Raw genomic sequence first — 26,257 nt, 5'->3', positions numbered from 1 at the left:
ACTATTTTCAATATTAATATCAAGCTCCCTGGGTTAATGATGTAATAATTATGTTTTTATTTTTGGATAGGAACATGTCAATTAAAGAAGGATAAATTCTTGGCAAGTATGCCATCACTTTCCCCTACTGTGCCTATGGCAGACATGACTAAACAACTCCGTCCTTCTTTTTCCATAGCTGCGCTGTGGCTTTAGGATCATTTGAACCACTGTTTCAGTGGACTGCAGTGCTCATGTAAGATGAAGCCTTATTTGCCATGCATTTTGAAGTGGGCAAAATATACGAGAGGAGGGTCCGTGGAATGTTTTAAATAGCTGTATGTCAAAACTGGATTCTAAATGAAGAGTAAAACTGGGTTTTTTGAACTCCAAGTTTCCAAAGGAAATACAGAAGGGAGTATCCTTGGGTTATTGTTGTCTTTTCTGCTCCATTTTTTAATGAGAAAATGGGCCTCTGTTCCTATGGATATGCTGGGGGTGGGTGTATCAAGGGGAAGCTAAGCGAGTGGGGTTCCAACGTCCTTACCTTTGTTTCAACCACTGTATAAATGTGTACGGTAACACCATTCCACAGAAGTTTGTTTTTTTCCTTGGAAATAATGCTAACAATGGTGCAGCGGAAAATCCAGAAGCCCTGGAAACTGCCCCAGTGGACTACATCTCCATCAGTGAGGTGGGACAGTTGACTTTCTACATGGGAAAAAGTAAAATCCTCTCCTAATTTACCTCCATATAAAAAACCAACAGATCCACAGCACTGAACAATCTACCATTCCCCACTGATGTTTCATGACCTCCACTTTTGTTTACCAGGGTCCTCTATGGGTCCATTTCTGAGATCTCTATCCTAGTCCAGCATCCCTGGGACAATACATACTACCTTAATGGCTGCAACTTGGTAAGTCTAGCTGTCTATTCATGGCAAGTTTGCCTAACCTTTATTCTTTTTTAAAATTGTCTTGGCTATTCTGGGACTTTTGTTCTTCCATATGGAGTTTCGAATCAGTTTGTCAAGTCCTGTGAGTAATCCTGTTGGGATTTTTATTAGATTTCCTTTGAATTTGCAGATGAGAAATTAATTGGACTTTTTTTTTTTTGTTGAGAGAGTCTTGCTCTGTCATCCAGGCTGGAGCACAGTGGGGCGATCTCGGCTTACAGCAATCTCTGCCTCCAAAGTTCAAGTGATTCTCCTGCTTCAGCCTCCCGAGTAGCTGGGATTACAGGTGCCTGCCACCACGCCTGGCTATTTTTTGTGTTTTTAGAAGAGATGAAGTTTCAGCATGTTGCCAGGCTGGTCTCGAACTCCTGACCTCAGGTGATCTGCCCACCTCGGCCTCCCAAAGTGCCAGGATTACAGGCATACTTCAGATTTACTTTTATGTCTTTCAACAACATTCTCTTAGGAAAATCTCAAAGGTTAGGATGACTTCACTGTAGGTAAATTACTTGTTGAATGATACCTCGAGCTGTTCTAACCAAACTGCAGGTGACCTGGAATTTTTCAGCTCTATTCTATACTGTTTCCACATGACAGCGTTCTCCTCACCACCTTCCCTGTGCCCTTTGGTCCTAGTCACTCCAGCAGGATTAAGTTTGGTTGCTCACAATGTGAATTTATTGGATAATGGACCTTTTTGGCTGTCTTCCCTTTTGTCGCTCACTTCCCTACTCTCTTACTCATGTTTCCTGGGATCACCTCCTAATAAACCACATGTACTTTCATCCTTCCCCTAGGATCTGCTTCTGGGGAAACCATGACAAGTGTTAAATAGATTTCCAAACCAAATGTAATAAAATCTAATTCTCAGAGCCTAGAAGCAAAATCTCCATTAAGAGTAACCCCTGGGTAGAGTCATTCCTGGGTAGAGGATAAGCTTTGGGGTCTGGTAGATGCTTAAATTCCAGCTCCTCTACTCACGCTGCATGGCCTTGATTCACCTCTGCCTTCCATCTATGTGAAAATAGTAATGTAAGCCTCATAATATTGTTCTGATCATTAAATGATGTGTAAAGTCTTATATTCATTCAACAAATGTTTATCCAGACATAATATACATTAGGAACATAGTTAAGTAACTGGCACAGACTGTTGTACAATAAATGGAAACTATGAGACTGTGTATACTAATGAATGGGAAGCAGAACAAACTTTAGGGCAACTTGCGACAACAGCAATATTTGGCAGTAGAGGGACACACATCTGCCAGAGAAGAAGCCTATTACCTCTTCTCTCTGTAGGTGCGTGCACCAAGGCTTCTCATACTCTGTATCATGAGGTGAGCTTCTAAGGGCAGAGGCTGGGTTCAAGTACCCAGTGTATTAACTTCATCTTGTTAACCTCTCTAAGACCAACTGTGGGATGGTAATCATGATATCTACCTAAAAGATTACGGTGAAGAGTCAATGATGTAACAGACCAAAATGCCAGGCTCCAGCAACGTTACTTCTGTTAATCTCTCTCCCTGGAGACCCCTTGGTTGCTGACTACTAAGGAAATTGCATCATTTTCTTCTGAAATGATAATGTGTTGCATTCAAATGTTGTTTAAACAAGTCTAATTGGAAAACACTGCTCTGTCCAATTCTTCTCCAGAATTAACGGTAGTTAAAACAATATTGCTTTTTATACATTTGATATAGGCAACAAACAGGACCCTGCTAACCACTGTCTAAGAAATTTTCTAGAATGGGGCTTTGAAGAAAACATACCAAGGTCAAGTTAGAAGTCTGGGGAAATGTAACAATTTTATTTAGTTTTAATAGACAATCTTAAGAAGGAGACAAGTCAGTGTGGAGGAAAGCATGGGTTTTGGTCTCAGACTTGATTTTAATTCTAGTTCTTCCATTTTCTAGTCACATGTGATCTTGGGCAAAATGATTCCTCTTTGACCTTCAATTTCTTCTATAAAATGTAATCCTTATTTTGTGGTGTTCTTAATAGGATTAAATCAGGTAGTTAGGAAAAATCACTGGTATAAAATACTCATTTTAATGCCTGGCACCTAATAAATGCTCAAAACAATAAATTTCTACTATGTAGCTACTTGCATCACTCTGAAGTATTTATCTTCGTTTCGTGTGTTGATTTGTTTGTTTGTTTTTACCTAGGGCTGTTAGCCCAAGGCCTGAAATATCTGTGAAAAGTCTGTGTCTTACTTTCAATACATGTGGTGCTCAAGTTTTAAAAGTTTAACTGTCAAATGACCTGCGTTTTTGTATACTATACATTTAAATCCCTAAATTTCCTTTCCTGTGTCCAATTCAGACTTGTGCCTTAGCTTATCAAAGAACCATTTCAAATTTTCTCTATGTGGTGCTGCTTGCCAATCAGATTCCATGGCAATGCCAATGTTTTCTGCAAAGCAGCATTTATTTGTCAATTATCTGAGTAGCTTATTGTATTTCTGTTATTTTATAAAAATGAATGGAAAAAGAAAAAAATGATAGCTAAGATTCTAGTAATAAGCACAGATTTAAGAAGGAAACCATTCTATATGTTGAAAGCAACAGATCGTTAACTTTGGCTTGATGTTCTTTTGACATAAGCTAGTTAACTGTTTTCTGGTAAAGAAACATTAAACAGAACTCTGGGATAAGTAGTTGATGCTTGAAGCTTGTACATAAAAGGGAAGATGTAACTGGGAATTTTATAATGCTTTTTCAGTTTCTCTGAATAGAAACTCCCCTACAACATGTATGTCTACCCTTTAACATTCACATACCAGATTATATCATAATTATTAGTTAAGTATTATATATATCAAAGGAAATGGCCTGTGTTTTTTTTAAAGTCTAATTGAAAATGTGAAGTTTCTTTGTTTTTTTATGGAATTGTAACAACTCACGTATGACATCAGCCAAATCAAAGTTCTGACTGGCAATTTCCAGTTTTGATTAATAAAAATTATAACATTTATTGCTAATTAACTATTTACTTAGTAGGCTGAGTCCTTCAAGGCATGTGCTCCACCAGGGAAAAAAACTGCAAAAGGAGTTTGTAAAGAAAATACTAAGAAAAGGCTAGAAACCAAATAGGTCCAACATGCATAGCCTGAGCTGTAGCCATTAACTTTAGTTACAAAAGTGGGTCAATGGCTAATATTATAATGTGTCTGTTAGGGGCTTGATATCTTTGAACATATTATTTTCTTTCTTTTTTATTCACAGAAGGGAATAGAGCAGATTATTTTCTTAGGAGATGAACAGATAAAAGGTCTTGGTTCAACCCTCACTAAGCCGCTGCCCATGATACTACACTTGATCATAGCCAAAAGGCCGAGAAGTGATCGCCCATGATACTATGAATGAGTCAGACTTGCTCCAAACAAGCAAATTAGGAAGAAGACCTCTGAGTATCCCAAGTTATGTTTCGGATGCAGTTTGGAATCACATTGCAACTCCTACTGACTCATCTGATTAGAGGCAGTGGTGGTGTGGAACTATGGAAAGGAGCAACTTTGATTGCAGGTGCCTGTTTCTGGAAAAATTATATATATGTGTCTATAAAGAGATGCTATCTTTTAATAGGCAGGACCATTTTAACTTGATTCAGGAGAAGAGGTCCATTTGCTTTTTTCTCTTTGACGTTTTGGTAGATTGATGCTACCTGTCTTTGTCTTCTTTTTTAATACATTGTAACAAAGCTCTCCTATTAAAAGAATCCATAAAACATGACTTACTGCTATAACAAAGCTACAAAACCCAATTACCAGCAGGGCTCCTGAAGATCTGTGCTGAAATGTCAAAGTAGGACTCTCTGGTTTCCTTAGAAAAGTGCTTTTCCCTTGATAGTGTCTCCCAGCTTTCACTTCTCTTTCATCTTCATTTTAATGACATAATTAAAGAGGACTAGAATGTTTCTACTTTAAAACGTTATAAATGAATTTGTATCCAGATAAAACAGTATTACTTTAAGTGTTTGCTATCAGCTTTAAAACATTACTGATGAAATTTTAGAATTGCTATCAAGTCACAGTTCATGTGGGATTTAGGGTTTAAAGTTAGCATGTAAGGAAAAAATAATTGTCAAAACTAGCAGTGAAATTTCATTAAATCACCCATAAAGTACACTACAGAACTACCTTTCAAGAAGTCCAGCAGAAGTGTGGCAGGAAGGATCACTGGTAAGAACCAGATAAAATAGTTGTCTTCTGCTGAGGTGCCATGATGTTAGAACAAACAAACAAAGGAAAAAACCCTCTAAATACTAGATTCACTGTCTACTTGACAAGCTCTTTATGAGAGTTATAAAGGGCAGGGAATGAATCACCTGAGGAACCACAGCTTCAGAGCCTCCACTGATTCCTGTGCCCGGTAAAGGATCATTGTGTGGAAAGGCGTATAACATTTCTCACATGATTTAGCTGTTTTTATTTTCCAGAATGATATACAGTTAGATTTGTCTATTACAGAAATAGACTATTGAATATAAAGAATTTGAAATACAAATAGGGTTTTTTGGAGCTATATCCAAAAAATTTGGAACAAATTTCAAGGGGCTACAGACAAGTAAGCAATGTATGATTCATATATTCAATATTATTGAAAGCCTCTTTTGGGAAACATATGTTGAAATTAGAAAAACCTTAATTACAAAGACTAAGGAAATGTGTTGAAATTTGAATGGAACAACAACAAAAAATGGCCATCTGAGTGATACTTGTGTAAATTAAACCCTTCCAAACACAAATCAGTGGCTTAAATTCTCTATTTTACCGAGGAGCAAATTGGGACAAGCTTCAGAGAGCCACAGTGGGAATTCCAGGAAGCTTGGTCTCTACGCTCTATACCCTGCTGGTACTCTTAGTAAGTACAGCTCTAACCGCTCTGCTGAGGTTGTCTGGACCCAGCAATGCTCATTCCTTATCTGCTGGCTGTATGCAGCCTGCCTGGATTTATGAAATGACTCAGCATATAGTTTCAAGCACAAAAATCCAAAAAACATGAAGATGAATGGTAACATCACTCACTTATTCAGCTTTCTCATACCTTGGTATTGAGAAAACCCTTCTAAGCGGAGTAATTTCCTCCTCTCCTTCGGCTGCTGGACCCTGAGAGTTGAAGATTGAGAAGTTCATGATGCAATAACTTTGAGTTACGGAGGCAGCTTCTTCTAGGCATGTGACTTTGGGTACCAGCACACAGGGAATGCTATGTCAAATCTTACTGAGGAAATATTCCCTTACAGCTATTCTGCACTATCTTCACTCTACCTTTTCCACTGGAATATAAGCTCCTTAAGGGAATAGGCATTGTCTGTCTTTTTTTATTGACTTCACCTTGCACAGTGTCTGACAAATAGTACGTGTTGATACATATTTTTAAAATTAATGTATTGAAGTTTACAAGATATGAGTAGAGAAAGAAAGCTAATCACTTGCACAGTATTTCATAGTCACCACTCCTTTTCTGCTACATGCCACATTCTATGTATGCCACTCAGAATTTCTCTCCAAACAGCACCCTATCTCCACCTTCCTGCTTTCCTAGCGACCACCTCCACTGCCCACCCCTGATATTTCATGAGGATCTGTGGCTAAACTAGGGCTAACTGGCTTCTCCACCCCAACACAATGAAGTTTCATTTAACTAAAAATGTCTTCAAAAGCCCAGAACTACAGAACATGATAATTACATAGATTTCAAATTTTAATTAAAAACCTAACATTCTTGAAACACTCCTTAGTTCATCTGGAGATTAAAACTAATTCCAGATTTAAAATGCATGCCTGTATGTGTGTATGTGTGTGTGTATACGTAATTCTATAGATCATAAGTTAAACTGAAAACTAAGGAGATAAACAGGGGATGGGATGGGGGTGGAGGTGAAGCCCTTAGCCACCTGGGCTTCCATGTGGAATCAGGGCTAGGAAGGACTAGAATTAGGGAGGGCTAGGAGTTTAGCACCTGTAGTTTACTACAAAGTAAAAATGCTTCATATTAAGTAGACATCTGAAGATGGGCTTACTACTTGAAACCAGGGGTTAATGTAGGTCTTCTCCGTTTCTCAAAGGAGGCAGAAAAAGGTCGCTGTCCTTGGGACTATTGAGTTGTGGCCCAGGAAGGCTGGAAACACTGGCTTTACCTTACAGGCAGCAACTGAGCCCAACTATCACTAGCTTGGAGGCTTGGCTCTTGGATATTCCCAGTATCACCATGGAGCAGGAGCATAATCCCCTATTAAAGGTATGGTTGGACTGGGAGTCTTGGGTGAGGCCCTCAGTAGAGGTAGCAGCAAAACCTTCAGATAAGGAGGGCTAAGGAGAGTGAGATGGAGGGAGGAAGAGAAAGAGAGGAAAGTCTCAAAGAAAGTAAGACATTCATAAAATTCCCAAAGCACAAAGAAATTCAATGCTAAATAAATGTAAAAAAGAACATAATGACAACCACAACAACGAAAGAAAATTATAGACTATTCTTGCAAGTGAAAATAAATGAGAAAAATTGAATGGAACATTTGCAAATTGTATAGCAATACATTTTTTAAAAGCATTACCAAGTAGAGTTTATGCCAAGAATGCAATAATAGTTTAACGTCAGAAAATCTATGAATATTTCACATGAAATGATCAACAGAACAAAATCATAGCATCATCTCCATAGAGGCAGAAAAAATATTCGATAAAATTCAATACAAAATCATGTTTAAAAAAAAAATCCTAGTAAACAAGGAATGAGAAGACTTTTTCTTAACCTAATAGAAGTCATCTAACAAAAAACATACAGCTCACATTATTCCTAACTGTGAAATTTTAAATAAATTCTTATTAAAGTCCGAGACAAGTCAAGAATGGCTGTCATCATCCTGGTTTTCAACATGAATTGAAGACCCAAGGCAATGCAATAAAACCAACAAAATCAGAGGCTCAAAGAATTAGAAAGCATGATACAAAATTATTCTTATTTGCAGAGTATATGACTGTAGACAATCTTTGAATAATGTACAGAGATACCATTAAAAAATTAGAGAGATTAGTATTGTTGCTGGATTAAAAATCAAACATGAAAATCAATTGTATTCCTAGATGGCAAAATAACTATTTTTAAAAGTATAGAATAAAGATCATTCACATAAAAAACTACACTAATACATCAAAAGATGTTTCAGAGTTTTGTAGAGAATACTATAAAACATTTTTAAAGTTTATAAAAGATTAAATATATTATACAATATGTTATACCCATGGATGGAATAGTACAGTATAACAAAGATGCCAATTCTCCTGAATATAAATTCTGTATAATTTCATCAAAATTCTTATAGTGATTTTTGTGGAAATTGACAGACCAATCTTAAAAGTCACACAAGAAATTAAAAGACAGAGAAGATATAGGTAATATTGAAGAAAAAGACCTAGGTATAGAATCTTGTCCTGTCAGCTATGAAAAATTACAGCAGTCCTACCTTACTCACAGTTTCATTTTCTGTGGTTTAAGTTACCGGTGGTCAAACACTATACCAAGAGTATCAAATGGAAAATTCCGGAAATCAATAACTGTTCATTTTAAATGGTGCACCATTCTGAGTAGGGTGATGAAGTCTCACATCATCCCACTTTGTCCCAGCCTGGCGTGAATCCTCTCTCTGTCCAGCGTATCCACACTGAATATGCTACCTGCCCCTTAGTCACTTAATAGCCATCTTGGTTATGAAATTGATTGTCAGAGTATCCATAGTATTGCAGTGCTTATGTTTATAAGTAATCCTTATTTTACTTAATAATGGCCCCAAAGCACAAGACTAGTGATACTGGCATATTGTTTTAATTGTTCTATTTTATTATTAATTGTTATTAATCTCTTACTGTACCTAAGTTATAAATTAAACTTTATCATAGGTACACTCACATAGGAAAATGCATAGTATATATAGTATAGGTTTTGGTACTTTTTGCAGTTTCAACCATCCACTAGGGGTCTTGCAACTTACTCCTCATGGATAAGGGGAGATTGCTGTAATTTAATGCTATAGTATTTTAAGAGAATGTGCCTTTGGGTCAGACAATGACCAATAGGCTATTTGAACAGAGTAGATTCCTCAGAAACAGATCCAGACATATGGAAAGCAAGTTCATGATAGAGATAGCATAGCAATTCCATGGGGAAGTCATGGACTATTTATTTGTTACATCATGCTGGATGAGTTGATTTTCCGTAAGAAAAATATAAAGTTAGACCCCCTACTTCACAGCATACAAAAATGTAACTTTCTTTTTTGTTTTGTTTTGTTTGTTTGTTTGTTTTAGAACAGGGTCTCACTCTGTTGGTCAAGCTGGAGTGCAGTGGCGCAATCACAGCTCACTGCAGACTTCAACTCTTGGGCTCAAGTGATCCTCCTCCCTCAGCCTCCAAAAAATGTAAGTTTCATATGGATAAAAAACACAAATGTGAAATCAAAACTTTAAAACTTACATAACAATGTACAGAAGCATATCTTTACATCATCAAAGTACGAAATTAAGAAAATCTTAAATGAAAATCTTAAAAATATAGATTATGTTAGAATGTCAATGTCTCTATAATTAAAATTATTCTACAAAAAGTAAAAAAAAAACCGGCCAACAACAGAGTTGGAAAATGTATTTGCATATAACATACAATAGATTACTAAATGGAAGAGATAATTAGCTTATACAAAACCATAAAAATAAAATAGTAACTCATTAAAAAATAGTAAAATATGTGAATAAGCAATTCACAAGAATATGACCAAGAAACATATTAAAAGATGCTCGATTTCACTAGAAATTTGGGAATTGAAAACTGGAAAAATGACACACCATTTTACTCCCATCATATTGAAGAAAAATTTTGAGGTCTGAAAATAGCCCATGTTGGCAAAGATTTGGGGAAACCGAAACTTACATGACCTGCTCATAGGAATGTAAACTGGCCAACCCTAGGATGGTAATTTGGCAATATCTGGTAATATTAATGAGATATACACATTATAATCCAATAAGTTTACATCTTGGTATCCTGGAGAAAATTCTGCCCAGGTACATGAAGCTACAAGGATATTCATTGCAGTATTTTTTTATAGCAAAAATTGGCAACAACCTAATTTTTCATCAATAGAATGAATGAATGAATGAATGAATGAAAATAGCAATATATTCGTGCAATGGAATACTATTTAGAGATAAAATAGCAAATCATACCCATATGTCCAGTTGGATAAATCTCAAAAACATAATGTTGGCTGAAAAAAAATGCAGAATGGCACATATGGCTTGGTATCATTTATGAAAACTTAAAAATTATGAAGCAATGATGGATATTGCTCACTGATAGAGAAAAACAAGGATAAGCATACAGGATTGTGATTTTTTGTGGGAGAATGATAGAGCAGAATCAGATCAGGAAAGGGGGCATATGAAGATTTAATTATATTTAAAATAATTTATTTCTTTAAAATCTATAAAAATCTGAACCAAAAATTGATGTACTCAAATTAGTTAAATGTGCATGACAAAACATAGTTACTCATTATATTATTTTCCTCTGTTTGAAATATTTCATAACGCTTCTTCTTTTTAAGAAAAAGCCTATTAATACTACACTAAAAATGTCAATCATTATGTTTTTCTATTCACAGCTCCCGAATGTGTAAGCTGTCTTTGCCCATAGTCCTGGATGTTCCTCTGACCCTATCCCTTCCCACAACTCTGCTAGAGTCACATCTAATGGAACCACAAGTGTTTCAATCTGAGGAACCCCATTTGTATGCTGACCAGTAGCCTGCCAAGGAAAAAAAGACTTGAACCATATGAATTTTTTTCCTTTGGAGTTTAGAAATCCTTGTGGATATCCCAAGTGGAAAGAGGAGCTAAAATGTCTAATCCTGGATGCCTGTAGCTGCCATTTTGGGACATATGCAATCTGGAGAGTAAATAGATTGGCCTGGTCAACAGAGGTAGGTGATACCATGAGGCCCCAGAGAGAAGAGAGCAGCTCTGATTCCTTTTAAAAAATATGTATTTTAGCTTTTAAAAAGTTGATACATTTAAAAAGTTGCACACATTTATGGAGTGAAAGTGATATTTTGATACATGCATACAATGTTGTAATGATCACGTCAGGGTAACTGGGATATCCATCACCTCAAACATTTGTCCTTTGTGTTGGGAACACTTCAATTGTTAGCTTATGGGTATTTTGAACTATTGCACCATATTATTGTGAACTACCTTTCTCTTCTTCACTATTGAACACTAGATCTTTTCCCTTCTATCTAACTGTATTTTTGTAGCCATTAACCAACCTCTCTCCATTTCTTATGGAGCTCTGCAGTTCAGATTAATATGATGCAACTAAACTTTTTTTTTCTATTTGTGGATTTCATTAAATACCTATATCTTACAATCCTCTCCTCCCCATTCTCTTTAACTTGTGATTCTTGTAGTCTAAAAAATGGTTTAGAAAAGATAGAATGATGAAATCTTTGAATCATAATCAATACTAAAGATGAAAACATTTTCATGGCAAGGATGGTAGAAACTGCCTGCTGAAGACTTAGGAGATTGTCTCTGATCTTGGCACAAGTCTAAAACAGATTTTTTAAAAATTGTAACTTGAGAAAAAAAAAATCAACTTAATATTCACAATCATATCCCAATCTCTTCTCCCCACTTCCTACCCTCACTGCTCTCTAAAGAGGAAGGACCAGTGTTATGCTAGATTTGTACCAGTTTGCCGGGGAGCAATTGTCAGATTTTCAAGAATTTGTAAGCTATTTATTAAACACAATCATTGTTACAAATTAAATTATTCAAACTTACAGTTAAACAACTTGCATTAAAAACAAGGGACTCATGGTATGCTGTCTTCATGAGACCCATCTCACATGTAATGACACCCACAGGCTCAAGATAAAGGGATGGAGGAAATCTACCAAGCATATGGAAATTAGTAAAAAAGCAGAGGTTGCTACCCTAATTTCAGACAAAACAGACTTTAAACCAACAAAGATCACAAAGGACAAAGAAGGGCATTACATAATAGTAAAGGGTTCAATTCAATAAGAAGGTCTAACTATCCTAAATATATATTTATACTCAACACAGGAGCACCTTGATTCATAAAGCAAGTTCTTAGAGGCTTACAAAGAGACTTAGATTCCCACACAATAATAGTGGGAAACTCCAACACTCCACTGACAGTATTTTTGAGGACAGATCATTGAGGCAGAAAATTGACAAAAATGTTTAGGACCTGAACTCAACATTGGACCAAATGGGTCTGATAGGCCTCAACAGGACTCTGTCCCCAACAACAGAATATACATTCTCCTCATCACCACATGGCACATACTTTAAAATCAACCACACAATTAGACATAAAATAATCAGCATATGCACAAGAACTGAAATCATATCAAACATACTCTTGGACCACAGCATAGTAGAAATAGAAGTCAAGACTAAAAAAATTGCTCAAAGTCATGCAATTACATGGAAATTAAACAGCATGCTCCTGTATGACTTTTGGGTAAGTAATGAAATTAAGGCAGATACCAAGAAGTTCTTTGAAACTAATGAGAACAATGATAAAACATACCAGAATCTTTGGGACACAGTTCAAGCAGCCTTCAGTGGGAAATTTACAGCACTAAACTCCCACATCAAAAAGTTAGAAAGATTTCAAATTAACAACCTAACATCACAACTGAACGAATTAGAGAAGCAAGAGCAAGCCAACCCCAAAGCTAGCAGAAGACAAGAAATAACCAAAATCAGAGCTGAACTGAAAGAAATTGAGACACAAAAAAAACCATTCCAAAAGATCCAGGAGTTGGTTTGTTATAAAAATTAATGACATATAAGCTACTAGCTAGACTAATAAAGAAGAAAAGAGAGAAGATCCAAATAAACACAATTAGAAATGACAACGGGGATGTTACCATTGACCCCACAGAAATAAAAATAACTATCGGAAACTACCATGAATACCTGTATGCACACAAACTAGAAAACCTAGAAGAGATGGATAAATTCCTGGACATATACACCCTCCCAAGACTGAACCAGGAAGAAATTGATTCCCTGAACAGACCAATAATGAGCTCCAAAATTGAATCAGTAATAAATAGCCTACCGACTAAAAAAAGGGCAGGACTAGATGAATTCACAGCAGAATTCTACCAGATGTACAAAGAGATGCAAAAGATGTGGGTGTTTAGAGCTGGTACAATTCCTACTGAAACTGTTCCAAAAATTGAAGAGGGAACTAACTCTTCCCCACCTCATTCTATGAGGCCAGCATCATCCTGATACCAAAACTTGGTAGAGACACAACAACAACAAAAACTTCAGGCCAATATCCTTTATGAACATTGATGCAAATGTCCTTAATAGAATACTTGCAAACCAAATCCAGCAGCATATTAAAAAGCTAACCCACAACAATCAAATAGGCTTCATCCCTGGTATGCAAGGTTGGCTTGACATATGTAAATTAATATATGGTATTCATCACATAAACAGAACTAAAGACAAAAACAACATGATTATCTCAATAGATGCAGAAACGGCTTTCAATAAAATTCAACATCAGTTCATGTTAAAAACTCTCAGTGAAGGAACACAGCTCAAAATAGTAAGAGCCATCCATGACAAACCCACAGAGAACATCATACTTAAAGGGCAAAAGCTGGAAGCATTTCCCTTGAAAACTGGCATAAGTCAAGGATGCCCTCTCTCACTCCTCATAGTCAATGTATTAGGTTGGTGCAAAAGTAATTGCGGTTTTTGCCATTTTAGTAAATGTAAAAGCCACAATTACTTTTGCATCAACCTAATAGTATTGGAAGTCCTGGCCAGAGCAATCAGGCAAGAGAAAGAAATAAAGGGCATCCAAATAGGAGGAGAGGAAGTCAAACTACCCCTGTTTGCAGACCACCTGATTCCGTATCTAGAAAACCCCATAGTCTTGCCCTAAAAACTCCTTCAGCTAATAAACAACTTCGGCAAAGTTTCAGAATACAAAATTGTGTTCAAAAACCACTAGCATTCCTATACACCAGCAACAGCCAAGCCAAGATTCAAATCAGGAAAGCAATCCTATTCACAATTGCCACGAAAAGAATAAAATATCTAGGAATACAGCTAACTAGGGAGGTGAAAGATATCCACAATGAGAACTACAAAGCATTGCTCAAAGAAATCAGGGCCAGGCGCGGTGGCTCACTCCTGTAATCCCAGCACTTTAGGAGGCCGAGGCAGGCAGATCACGAGGTCAGGAGTTTGAGACCATCCTGGCCAACATGGTGAAACCACGTCTCTACTAAAAATACAAAAAATTAGCTGGGGGTGGTGGCACGTGCCTGTAGTCCCAGCTACTCAGGAGGCTGAGGCAGAAGAATCACTTGAACCTGGGAGGCAGAGGTTGCAGTGAGCCAAGATCATGCCACTGCACTCCAGCCTGGGCGACAGAGTGAGACTCCATCTCAAAAAAAAAGAAAGAAAGAAAAGAAAAGAAAAGAATAAGAAATCAGAGATGACACAAATAAATGGAAAAACATTCCATGCTCATGGATCATGGATAGGAAGAATCAATATGATTAAAATGGCCATACTGCCTAAAGTGATTTACAGATTCAGTGCTATTTTTAATCCAACTACCAAAGGCATTTTTCACAGAATTAGAAAAAACGATTTCAAAATTCATATGGAACCAAAAAAGAGTCTGAATAGCTACAGCAATCCTAAGCAGCAAGAACAAAGCTGGAGTCATCACCTTAGCCAACTTCAAACTATAATACAGGGCTGCAGTAACCAAAATAGCATGGTACTGGCACAAAAATAGGCACATAGGCCAATGGAACAGAATAAGGAACGTAGAAATAAGGCTGCACACCTACAACCATCTGATCTTTGACAAAGCTGACAAAAACCGTCAGTGAGGAAAGAACTCCCTTTTCAAGAAATGGTGCTGGGGTAACAGGCTAGTCATATGCAGAAGATTGAAACTGGACCCTTTCCTTACACCATGTACAAAAATCAACTAAAGATAGATTAAAGAATTAAATGTAAAACCCAAAACTATAAAAACTCTGGAAGACAACCTAGGCAATACCATTGTGGACATAGGAATGGACAAAAATGACATGACGAAGATGCCAAAAGTAATTGCAACACAAGCAAAAGTTGACAAATGGGATTTAATCAAATGTAAAAGCTTCTGCACAGCAAAAGAAACTATGAACAGAATAAACGGCAATCTACAGCATGGGAGAAATAGTTGCCACCTATGCATCTCGCAAAGGTCTAACATCCAGCATCTGTAAGGAACTTAAACAAGTTTATAAGAAACAACGATAACAGCAAACATTAAAAAGTGGGCAATGGACATGAGCAGACACTTCAAAAGAAGACATACATGTGGCTGACAAGCATATGAAAAAAAGTCAAATATCATTGAACATTAGAGAAATGCAAATGAAAACCACTGTGAGATACCATCTCATACCAGTCAGAATGGCTATTAGTAAAAAGTAAAAAAATAACAGATGCTGGCAATGTTGCAGAGAAAAGGGAACGCTTAGACGCTGTCGGTGGGAGTGTAAATTAATTCAACCATTATGGAAAGTAGTGTTGGTGATTCCTCAAGGGGCTAAAAACAGGACTACCATTCAACCCAGCAATCCCATTACTGGGTACATACCCAGAGGAATGTAAATGAGTCTACCATAAAGACACATGCATGTGAATGTTCATTGCAGCACTAGTCACAATAGTAATGATATGGAATCAACCTAAATGCCCATGAATGACAGATTGGATAAATAAAATGTGGTACATATATACCATGGAATACTATGCAGCCATAAAAAAGAATGAGATGATGTCTTTTGTGGGAACATGGATGGAGCTGAAGATTATCATCCTTGGCAAACTAATGCAGGAACAGAAAACCAAATACTGCATGTTCTCACTTATTAGCAGCAGCTAAATGATGAGAACTTATGGACACAAAGAGGGGAACAACAGACACTGGGACCTACTTGAGGGTGGAGGGTGGCAGGAGGGAGAGGATCAGAAAAAATAACTATTGGGTACTAGGCTTAGTACCTGGGTGATAAAATAATCTGTACAACAAATTCCTGTAACAATATAGTACCCGGGTGATAAAATAATCTGTATAACAAATTCCTGTTACCTATATAACAAACCTGCACATGTACCCGTTAACCTAAAATAAAAGCTAAAAAAGAAAAACCCAAAGGAAATAAGTGCTAAAAACTCACCACTTCTTAATTATTTTGCTGCATTTTAAATTACCTATGCTTTTTAGTTGATTTGCATGTTTTGTATCCGTATGGTGTGAATACCATATAAAGGTATGTTACTGCACATCTTCCTAATTACACATTTAGTGACATCATGTTGGTAACTTGAAAATGGCCATGGCAGCAGCATTGACACCACAGAAATTGGCAAATGGTACCAACCAAGTCTTGATGTATTGTTTTGTTGATTGTCTACGTTTAAGAAAGTGATGAGAATGTTAATAATGTAGATTCAACAAAAAGGAATGTTCTGTCTGTAGCTGTCATATTGTGAGTAACATGGAAATTTGAGGAAATATTCAACTGTATTCAAAACTATTATCCAGTTTAGCAAAGAAGTTTTTCACATTTGTTGATGAAGAGTGGACCTGTGATGTATATCTTTTCTGTTTCATTTTTGTCTTACTCATTAACATATATATAAATATCAACCACATTTACATGGAAACAATATTCATTCATCAGTCATAAATTTTGTTACACATCTATTATATCAGTGAAAGTCATAATATATATTATATATTAGGCATATAATATATAATGTACACACACATGTACACACAGGCAAACATACACATCTTTTCACATGCCACCTGGAAGGGCCATGTAAAATTATATAGGGAATGGAGGAGTTGTAGACAGAAAAGATTAGGCTAGTAATTTAGTAGTTCTGGAGAACGGGACATGTTTAGGAGAGAAGAGGTAAGTGAGAAAAAAACAAGAACAAAACAGCACATTTTGTTTTTACAAAGCACAGAGAGAATGGTAAAATGTTTGGGCTGTTACTCAAAATGAGAAATTTGGGTTAAGAAGATCTTTAGAATATTTTGCTGTGGAATGTAACATAATTCCCCTTTGAAGGACTTTAGTAAAAATGTGCATTGTTGTCATCTTTTTAGATGTTTTGATTTTCCATTTTCGAATGCATGTCTGAGCTTAAATGGCCCATGAAGCAGTCGATTATATTCAGATCACACTAGCGTTTTGATAATAAAATTATTAGTTGAAGTCAATATGGGTTAATATGAACAAGTTATATCAAAGTTGTTTTTTGTTCCTCAGGATTGGGTGGTTCTATTAGCATATATTGAAAATAATAACAAAAGCAACGACAATACAACTATTACTACAATTATTATTTTTATATTACCAGAATTTTTTCTATATTCTTTACACGTAATTTGAGCATGCATTTACATGCCTCACAAACACCTTATGAGGCAGATACACATAATTTATTACCACATTTTATTTGTCAGGAACAGACAAGGTGATCTAATTTGCTCTAAAGCACATAACCAGTAAAGTCTAGCAAGATTAGAATTCAGACTATCTAGCCCTTGAGGTGGCACTATTAGTTAACTCTACAATGCTACAAAATTGCCAAGCATTAGCAGTATAGTGTATTTTAAGTATTTATCTTAGTTTCTAAAGAGCACAGATACCAGTCTAAAGATAGGTCCCGGTCTGGGTGTTGGAAAGCTACTTGGTATTTGAGTCTGTTGATTGAGTTAATGTAAGCATTTACTGAGCATCTAGTTAAGAGAATATCACAGACATTTCAGGAGAGACAAAGATGAATAAAACATGGTTCCACCTTTGAGGAGCTTAAAATCCAGATATTCACTGTCTTTACCAATCTCTTGAATGAAGCCAAGAGGCAGATCAAACTGGCAAAGGATTTAAAATAATTTAAATTCAAAAAACTCCTAATAGTCTCACTTATATTCTGAAATTACTGAGTGTTGCATGGATAAATGTATTTTGCATCATATTCAAAACCAACTGCAAAGATACATGACTGAAAAATCTGTTTTTGTAGCAGCTTTTGTATCTAGGGGTTTTAGATTAACCTCAGGACTAAAGTGCTATTAAAATTTTTGATGTGCTCTTAGTTATTGTAATAAAACTAACACACCAGAATGAGAATTTCTTTTTGTTTTTGTTTTTTCTAGAAGCTCTATACTGGTCAGCCATCTCAGCAGTATTCTTTTCAGTTCAGGCTGTAACATTTTAAAAGGAGCATTGAAAAATGCAACTGGGATAAATGGAAAAGGATAACTAAACCAAGTCATGTGAAGAATGGCTGAAGGAATTGAGGATGTTTAGCCTGGACAAGGAAGACTCAGAGAGTATACGGGATCAGATTCCAAAATATTTGGAGGGTTGTCATGTGGGGAAGGAGTCAACTTCTTCTGAGCTGCTCCAGAAGGGATAAACTAGCACAAATGACCCAAAGTCAGAGGGAGGTTATCTCAGGTTAGCGAAAGAAAGTTTGAATACTGAGCTATTAAAAAATGGATTAGGCTACCATATGAGATAGAGGAAGGGCTTCGAGAGAAGATATTGTGAGGACAGCTAGGGGTGGGCTGCTGAACTGTATCATATTGAAAACATCTTCCAAAATTAAAGTTCCATGATTTATGATTCCATAACAGAAGTAATTCCCTAAACGTTTACAACACACACACAGTAAAATCATATTTTCCCGAAATATGTGAAATTTGGGGGATTGTAATTAACATATGAGTAGCAATTACCTTTATTGTCCTTTTAGAAGTACAAGAAGCAGTGACATTTAGGTTATGACAAGAGAAGAAATATGTGGCCTTTGTGCATGGAAAGCCCAAGAACGATGAGCATAGGCCCTGGGAATCCTCTCCATGGGAAACAGAGGACTGTTTTGATATAAAAAAGTGAACAGAGAAAGAATACAAGGTTAACACTGGACGCAACTTTAAATCCTTCAGCACAGTGCCTAGCAGCCATAAAAAAGCAAACAAAAGTCTGCAAACCCTTTCCAGAGGCGATGAATAGAAACAGAACAAATCACTCTCGCCTAGATAAATGCTACATCCCTGTACTGCTTTGCTGGTCATAGACCTCCTCTGCAAAGGACATTAAAGCCATAGGGAAGGGGAAGAAAAGGCACCCAGGATGAGGGCAAAAAATTCTGGTGCATAGATCTTGAGCTAAATTACACAAACCAAGTTAATGTAATCGGCAAATGGATACTTAGAGATGGAATATTTAAAGAAAATCCCTCTAGAAGAGGCCAAGGAGCCAATGAAAGAGACTGCTCTAGGCTTGGTGAATACAGAAAAAAAAATGAAGAAGAAAGATTGACATTGTAACCCAAACAAAGCTCAGTGGAGAGGCAAGAAGAATTAAGAGAACAGGTCTTTGCCCAGACGATGAAAGCCTCAGCTAAAATCCTAGCCACACCATGCAATTTATTAAAAGTTGTTTCTTCCCCCATAACCAACCAGCTTCCACTGGTCTCTAGCATTCTTTTCTGACTTATTAACATGTCCTTCTTTTTCCAGAGCAGTCAGGGCCCCAGGGAATCTTTCTTTTTCCCCACCTCACCCCCACCAATGGGGCATTGAATGAGAGCCAGGGTGTTGTCTGTGAAAAGAGAAATTGCAAAACCACAAATTGCAGAAAATGGTTACTGCCAAAAATCGAAAGGAACACACGATATCACCAAGCCTCTTAAAAAGCAATTGTGCATTTTATAGACCTCTGGATAATTCAGGTTTCTTTGGCAACTTTCTCACCCATACCACCCAGAAGATAATTCTCTTCCATCAGGGGCAGTGGTCCTAAAGAATATGAGCAGTTGAAAAGAAACAAAAGAATGTGGGTGCAAGTCCTTCTAGAGGACTGACCTGGCCCAGTGGTATTCTATTTTCTTCTATTGTGTAGCATTAATTCGAAGGCCCAAAGCTTGCCACCAGAATCCCAAGGACTCCCACTAAAACAGGGATGGTCTCCAATAATTTAATAAGATTATTGGTAATACAAAGCATTTTTAGATGGTAAAATTTTTCCAAAACATTATGTCATGTGATTATCACAACAACCCTTTGAAGGGGTCAGGAGAAAATGTCTTCCTTCCTCTCTCCTTCCCCAAAAAGATACTTTGAAACCGAAGGGTTAAGTAACATACTCCAAATCATACTACTGAAGGAGTGAACTGGGACTTAGCCATTCACCTTTTGATTTTTGCTCCTGAGTTCCTTCCATCACCCAGCCTTATTCCTCTATGGGGGCATATTTTCCTGACTTGGCTAAAGCTGTCCTCCATCCGTGGGTTGGGATTTTATGTGTTGCATATACATTTCCAGGACCTTTACTTGGAAAGTCTCCTGTCATTCACTATAGATCTAAGTCTTGTCTGAATGGAACGTTGATTAGGTCGTTTTCCATCTGTATTGGCTGAATAATACAATCATCATTAGGACAAAATGTCAACTCCAGAGGGGGGCTGGTTCAATGTAGCTGCCAAAAAGAACCCAGGTCAAGATTGCCTGGTGATTTTAATATGTTTCCGTGACTCCATGGGTCTGACCAACCTTTCCCCAGTTGCTCAGAGATTGCTTGGGGAGCTGGGTAGATCCATGTTGTCTGGATTGTGTATAATCCCAGTGCAAGCTTCCTTCTCAAAATATTTACTAATGAAATAGGTCACTAAGCACCCCGTATGTTTCTGAGAAAAAAAAATGTGAAAAGAAAACAATCACAAATTGAGACCTCTAAAGTAAAATAGCCAACCCCCCCCGACCCTTTTTTTTTTTTTTTTTTTGCAGTCTGAAAGATAAAGGGTGCTTTCAACTGAAATTTTGATAAAGACATGCTGGGGTAACACGTAGGTGTTTAACTTTACATACAGTGACTTAAAATGCTGCCTTAAATTGCCCTTCATCAAATTTTCACGATTAATATATACCAAGTATCTGTCGGTATTTAACATTAACTCATTTAAAATCCTAGTAAACCTAAATAGGCAGTAAGAGTATGGTAAAGAGCTACCAAATATGAATATGCAAGAAAGTAAACATAGGCAATTTCCCCTGAACGGCTTTCTGTGTTCAACAGAAATAATACAGTCAAAAGTTAACATTTGTACAAACAATATACTCATGATAGCACATGAAAAGGAGACTACTCATAAAATCCAACATGACTTTCTTGGTAAAAGCTGCTTAAAACATTCATAGCATGCAGGTGTCTTGATAATGCAATAAAGACTAAAGCAAGACAATACAGAGATTGACATTTTAAAAAATATCAGTGAATGCCTAATACGTTGATATTAACTCTGAATGTTTTGAGGGTGAATGTCTTTTGTGCTAACGCTTGAATATTTGATGTATAGCAGTGGGATCAATTTATTCTAGAGAGCAAACAAAAAACCATCATCCAGGGAAATCAATAAAAACTAAGTTTTTCCTGCAGTTCAGCTGAACACATAATCTTCTCAGGGACTGAATGATTCACAAGAGAATTTATTAGAACATGTATAATATATATAATTCAACTGTACCCTTTGGATTCTGATAGGTACTAGAATGTCTAATTAAATGCTTCAGTGACTACTGAGATGCATTCTCTGCTGGAAATTCTACATGAATTAGAAGTTGATGTATCCTCCATGAGGGTACATGACTCAACCATCTACATTATAGTTGTTGATTACTTGCTTAGTGACAAACAACTTACTACATTTTGAGCTACTTTTGAACAGCTAGGGTCTTTATACTAAAGCTAAATCTACCTCCTGCTTTTGGAAATTGGATATTATTAAATTACACCAGAGACATATGAAACTTTCTTTTTTTCCTTTGTTAAAATTATTCTTACCTTCATTTCATTAAAAAAGAAAAAAAATCACCGTAATTCCAAAGACAAAACTCAGAACTCCCAGTTCAGATCTGCTATAATTTTATTTGGTCGTTCAGAATAGAGGGGATTTGTAATTTAGGTATAGACACTGGAAGTACTAAGAATAAAGAAACATAATACACAGGAGATTAGTTCTGGAGAGAATACTGGTTTATAGAGTGGCCATAACGCAGTACACGCAGGAAGGAATTATTAAGGTTACTACCATGCTGTTAAACAAGAAACAGTCTGTGACTACACGGTGAGGAGCAACTGGGAAAAGAGTAATAAATTAGTCATTTGAGAGAACTGAATATTTAAATGTTTAGTGTCACATGGTCATAATATATAAATTGCCTATTTTTTTACTCCTCACTTTTATCTAGCTTTAGATGCAATATTGTCACAACCACAATTAAGTTCAATCTGCTTCCAAAATGGTTTCTGAAATGTTCCATGACGTTATACAAATCAATAGTATGAAATGTTAGATTGGCTGTGTGTGTTGAGCCAGACTTTAAAAATGCAGCAATGTGAGATGGGAGCCTTAAAGATTAGGAGGCTTTAGGAATTACAGCTGAGAAGTAGATACCATTTCAAGGAGGAAATGTACTTACATTTTGCTGCAAGTAAAATGCCTGTCTTTAAAGAGTAGCCTCTGAAACAAAGAAAGAAAAAAAGAATGTTAAAAAATTGTACAGTAATCAATTCAAAATGAAAAAGGAGTCACGTTCGAAGCCACTGACAGAAAAAAAAAGAGAGAGAGAAGCCTATCCTACAGATGAATATATATTTATTGGGAGACTTTTCTTGGGGATACAGGAGGCTGTAGCCCAGAAAGAAAACATTCATGCTAGCTGCTGTATCTCATCACATGCTCAGCTCCCTGCTCCTTAGTGTCCTAGAATTTCAAGACTACTTGATGCTCACTTTGTCTCCCAGGTCCAATCTTGGAGACAGAAAACATGGTAAGTCTGGCTGGCTCATTCGATGGCTTAGACGCTCATCATTCTCTTGCTTCTGGTTCACACTGACATTGTACCTTGTTCTTGTTGGCCAAGTTCTGACATGTTGTTTCTTTAAATGAAACTTCTCCTGAAGATTATGGTTTTCTCAACTCATACTTATTAGGATAAATGGACAGTTTTCTTTTCCAAGAAATAGAAAGCTTTTGTGGGAGATTCGAGGAGGGGGATTGAAACCAATGCCAAGTTTCTCTTCATTCAAGATGTTGGTGAAAGGGGAGGGACAATTAGACTGTGCCTATGCTTGGAAGGCCAATTGTGCAGGCAATTTGTTCAGTGTGGCAGCCCACCAGACAATTCAGCTTGCTTCCAAATCCATAATTTATTGGACCTATTGTGGTTATATTGAAAGGGGTACTTTTTAGTGTAGTAGGTTTAATAGGAAATGGCAGGAAAGTCCCTATGATTGATATGAACTATTAGCATTCTGAGATTCAAGTGATTCCAGATCATCTCCAAGACTAAGCACTCAAATCATGGTGTCCTCAGACCTACAGAAAGATCTTTCCACACCACCCGTAATCTGGATAGGTCAGATTAGTTACTTCAGTGACCAATGTTTTTCCAGGCTCTGCCATTTCTTAATAATAGTGTGATTTGGGCAAATTGGTTCAATGCTCTGAGATCGATAGAAATATTACTCATGGCTATTTCAAAGAATTGCCATAAGGGTTAAATAAAATAATATATATAGAATAGTTAGATAAAGTTCTCCTCGTGTCAGTGTGAACCAGAAGCAAGAAAATGCTGAAAGTCTTAAGCCATTGAACTAGCCAACCAGACTTATCGTATTTCCTCTCTCCAGCACTCTCTCCAATTCCACCTGGCGTTGTTACTGTTGTTATTATTATTATCAGAAGGCCAAGTTGTAAAACCAAATTAAGAACACATGATAAATCCATGAAATGGGAGCTGGGAAGGTAGCTATGGAGGTTTTGCTTGGGTAAGATGTCTCTATTTATGACAGTCAAAGCTGTACCCTTATCCCAAATTCCTCTTCCAGATTGCTTTTCTCCAATTTTCATTCCTCCAACTATTCAATATCTGCAATCAACATCCTTATTAAAAAATCTCTATGTGTTTTAGCAAGCCACGTAATTCCTCATTTACTATCTGTGAAGATGGTTAGGAGTGGGGCTCATGGATTGACAAATCATTAAATTATTAAATTTCTGGGCCCATAAATAATACAGATAATTCCTCTTTATACAGGTAAGAGGTTGATACATTTTTATTGGACTGAATTTCTTAGATGGATTCCATAGTTTGACCCAACAAGATCTCACATGTGGCACTAACTGGAAGAAGTTATTATTATTAGTTGTTAGTTATTATTCTATAGTTTGACCCAACAAGATCTCACATGTGGCACTAACTGGAACGCTGTTCTGATCACAGCCTGACACACATTTCCTCCCACCCCTTGCCCTTCCAAACAAAAAAAGTGCACTGAAAATTCTTCTGAAATTGTGTACCCTTCAGCTCCTTTGAAGTACTTGTTGCTAGGAAACAAATTTGGAACATTCTCACCTACTGAGAAAAGTTTTTACTGCTGCCTCACATAATGCGTTCTTCTTTGGCCACAAAAGTATTCACAAAGAAAATTATCTTTCTATTACTTCACAGATTCATTGGACAAGAACTCTTCATTTGGGCAACATTTTCACAGCAATATCATTGATTACTTTGAAAACTATTCAGGGGTGTCCTTGAGACTGCATTATGTATCTATTCAATTCAATGTTACTGATCATTTTACTTGAGGTACAAAATGAATCAAGCAGTTAAGCATACTGTGGCAGCGTGCTTTTTCAGACCAGAGTTACATAAAAACTCACCTCTGCTTTTTTAAAGCTTATTTCCACAACAGACAAAGAAAAATCTGAATTCTTAAAGGAGAAAGAAAGGCCTTCAAATTATTAACTCCTTCACTGAATGCTTATTGAGTGCCTCCTATGTGCAAGGCACTGTGCTGGGCCCTAATGACACATCCCCTCCCCTCGTGATTAACCTCTGGTTGGAGGGACAACTGGACAGTTTAGAGGGATCACATCACAATATAACACAAAGTTACAACAGTGGTCAGTGAGGAGGGAAGAAGGAATTGGGTAATCGATCCAGATAGAAAGGTCAAGGAAGTCTAATTTGGGGAAGCATTGAAATAAAAAATTAATATTTTTTATTTGCATCTGGTAAAAAATTAATATTTAATAATAATAGTTAATAATATGGAGTGCTTAATGCATCAAGAACCTCCTAATGTATTGAGCAGTTTATTCCACATAATAACCCTAGGGAGAAATTATTCTTACACTAGAGCAGGACATAAGAAGGCAGATGGGGAGTGTGGAGCAGACCAAGCAAGGGAACATCACTGAGTGCAAGACCCTGGGCAGGAGGAACTGGCTCACTTGAGGGACCACCATTTGTATTATTTGCATATACTTTGGCAGAGACCATTCTCCCACCACACAAAGGTCTTTAAGAGATCATAAATGGGGATCTTCTTATGTGGATCCCAGAAGACTTTAGCTAGGGAAGCCTAGTCTCTCTGCTCCCACCTCAGGGGAGATGTGAAGTACATCCTGGCTCAGCCCTGTGCTATGCCCACCTCAGAAGATTTTCATGGCTAGCAGGTTACCCTCCTCGGATCATGGTAGGACATGTGCCTGATTCAGTAGCAAGGTTCATACAGAACAGACTTTGTCCGAAGCCCTTGGACACATTCTTTGGTCCCTTTGCTGGAATCCACTTTCATATGAACTGTGCTGAACACTGAGGATACATCTCTGTCTGTGATCTCTTCTGAGAACATCTTATCTTTAAACCAAGTGCCCAACCAGGGGATTCTTCATACCATTCATTGATCTCAACTTCTTACCCTGGTTCCTGTGGTTGATCCCATCTGGTTGTCACCTGTAACCTACAATTGATACTCACTAGAAAATAAGATCACTTAGAAATTTCTGAGTGTTCTATGCTGATTAGGACATCTGGCTTGAGTTGTCAGTTATTTAAAATGTTTACGGTTTGTAAAAAGCTGCCTCAATGCAAGTATAATTGTATAATGTAACCTGTGGAGTAAAATCTCCTATATACCTATTCCTCTTTATGATACACAATAATCTAGTTTCTATATGTTCAAGATTATGAATGTTGAGATGAGGGGCTACTGTACTCTTATTCTGAATTTTGAGTTGTCTATTTTATGTTAATTTTACTTACTTGCTTAATGCTATGGTAGGACTACCTATTCTCTATCCCACTGATTCTCAGGA

The 26,257-nt window shown here is 36.9% G+C and overlaps 1 protein-coding gene across 2 annotated transcripts in view; it reads right to left on the bottom strand.

Annotated features, from left to right (window-relative positions):
* The window catches only part of ANKFN1 (ankyrin repeat and fibronectin type III domain containing 1), a 354,475-nt gene that overhangs the window by 259,642 nt on the left and 68,576 nt on the right, over positions 1-26,257 (bottom strand). For both annotated transcript variants that reach the window (XM_030827987.1, XM_030827986.1), the window contains exon 3: positions 22,572-22,612. Coding sequence is in view for 1 of the 2 variants with exons in the window: in XM_030827986.1 (XP_030683846.1) it covers positions 22,572-22,612 (41 nt within the window). In the remaining variant the exon portion in view is untranslated. The remainder of the gene's footprint in view (positions 1-22,571; positions 22,613-26,257) is intronic.

The sequence above is a fragment of the Nomascus leucogenys genome, chromosome 14, assembly GCF_006542625.1.
Source record: "Nomascus leucogenys isolate Asia chromosome 14, Asia_NLE_v1, whole genome shotgun sequence".
In the NCBI taxonomy this organism is placed as follows: domain Eukaryota; kingdom Metazoa; phylum Chordata; class Mammalia; order Primates; family Hylobatidae; genus Nomascus; species Nomascus leucogenys.
This window is presented reverse-complemented; position numbering and strand designations above follow the sequence as displayed.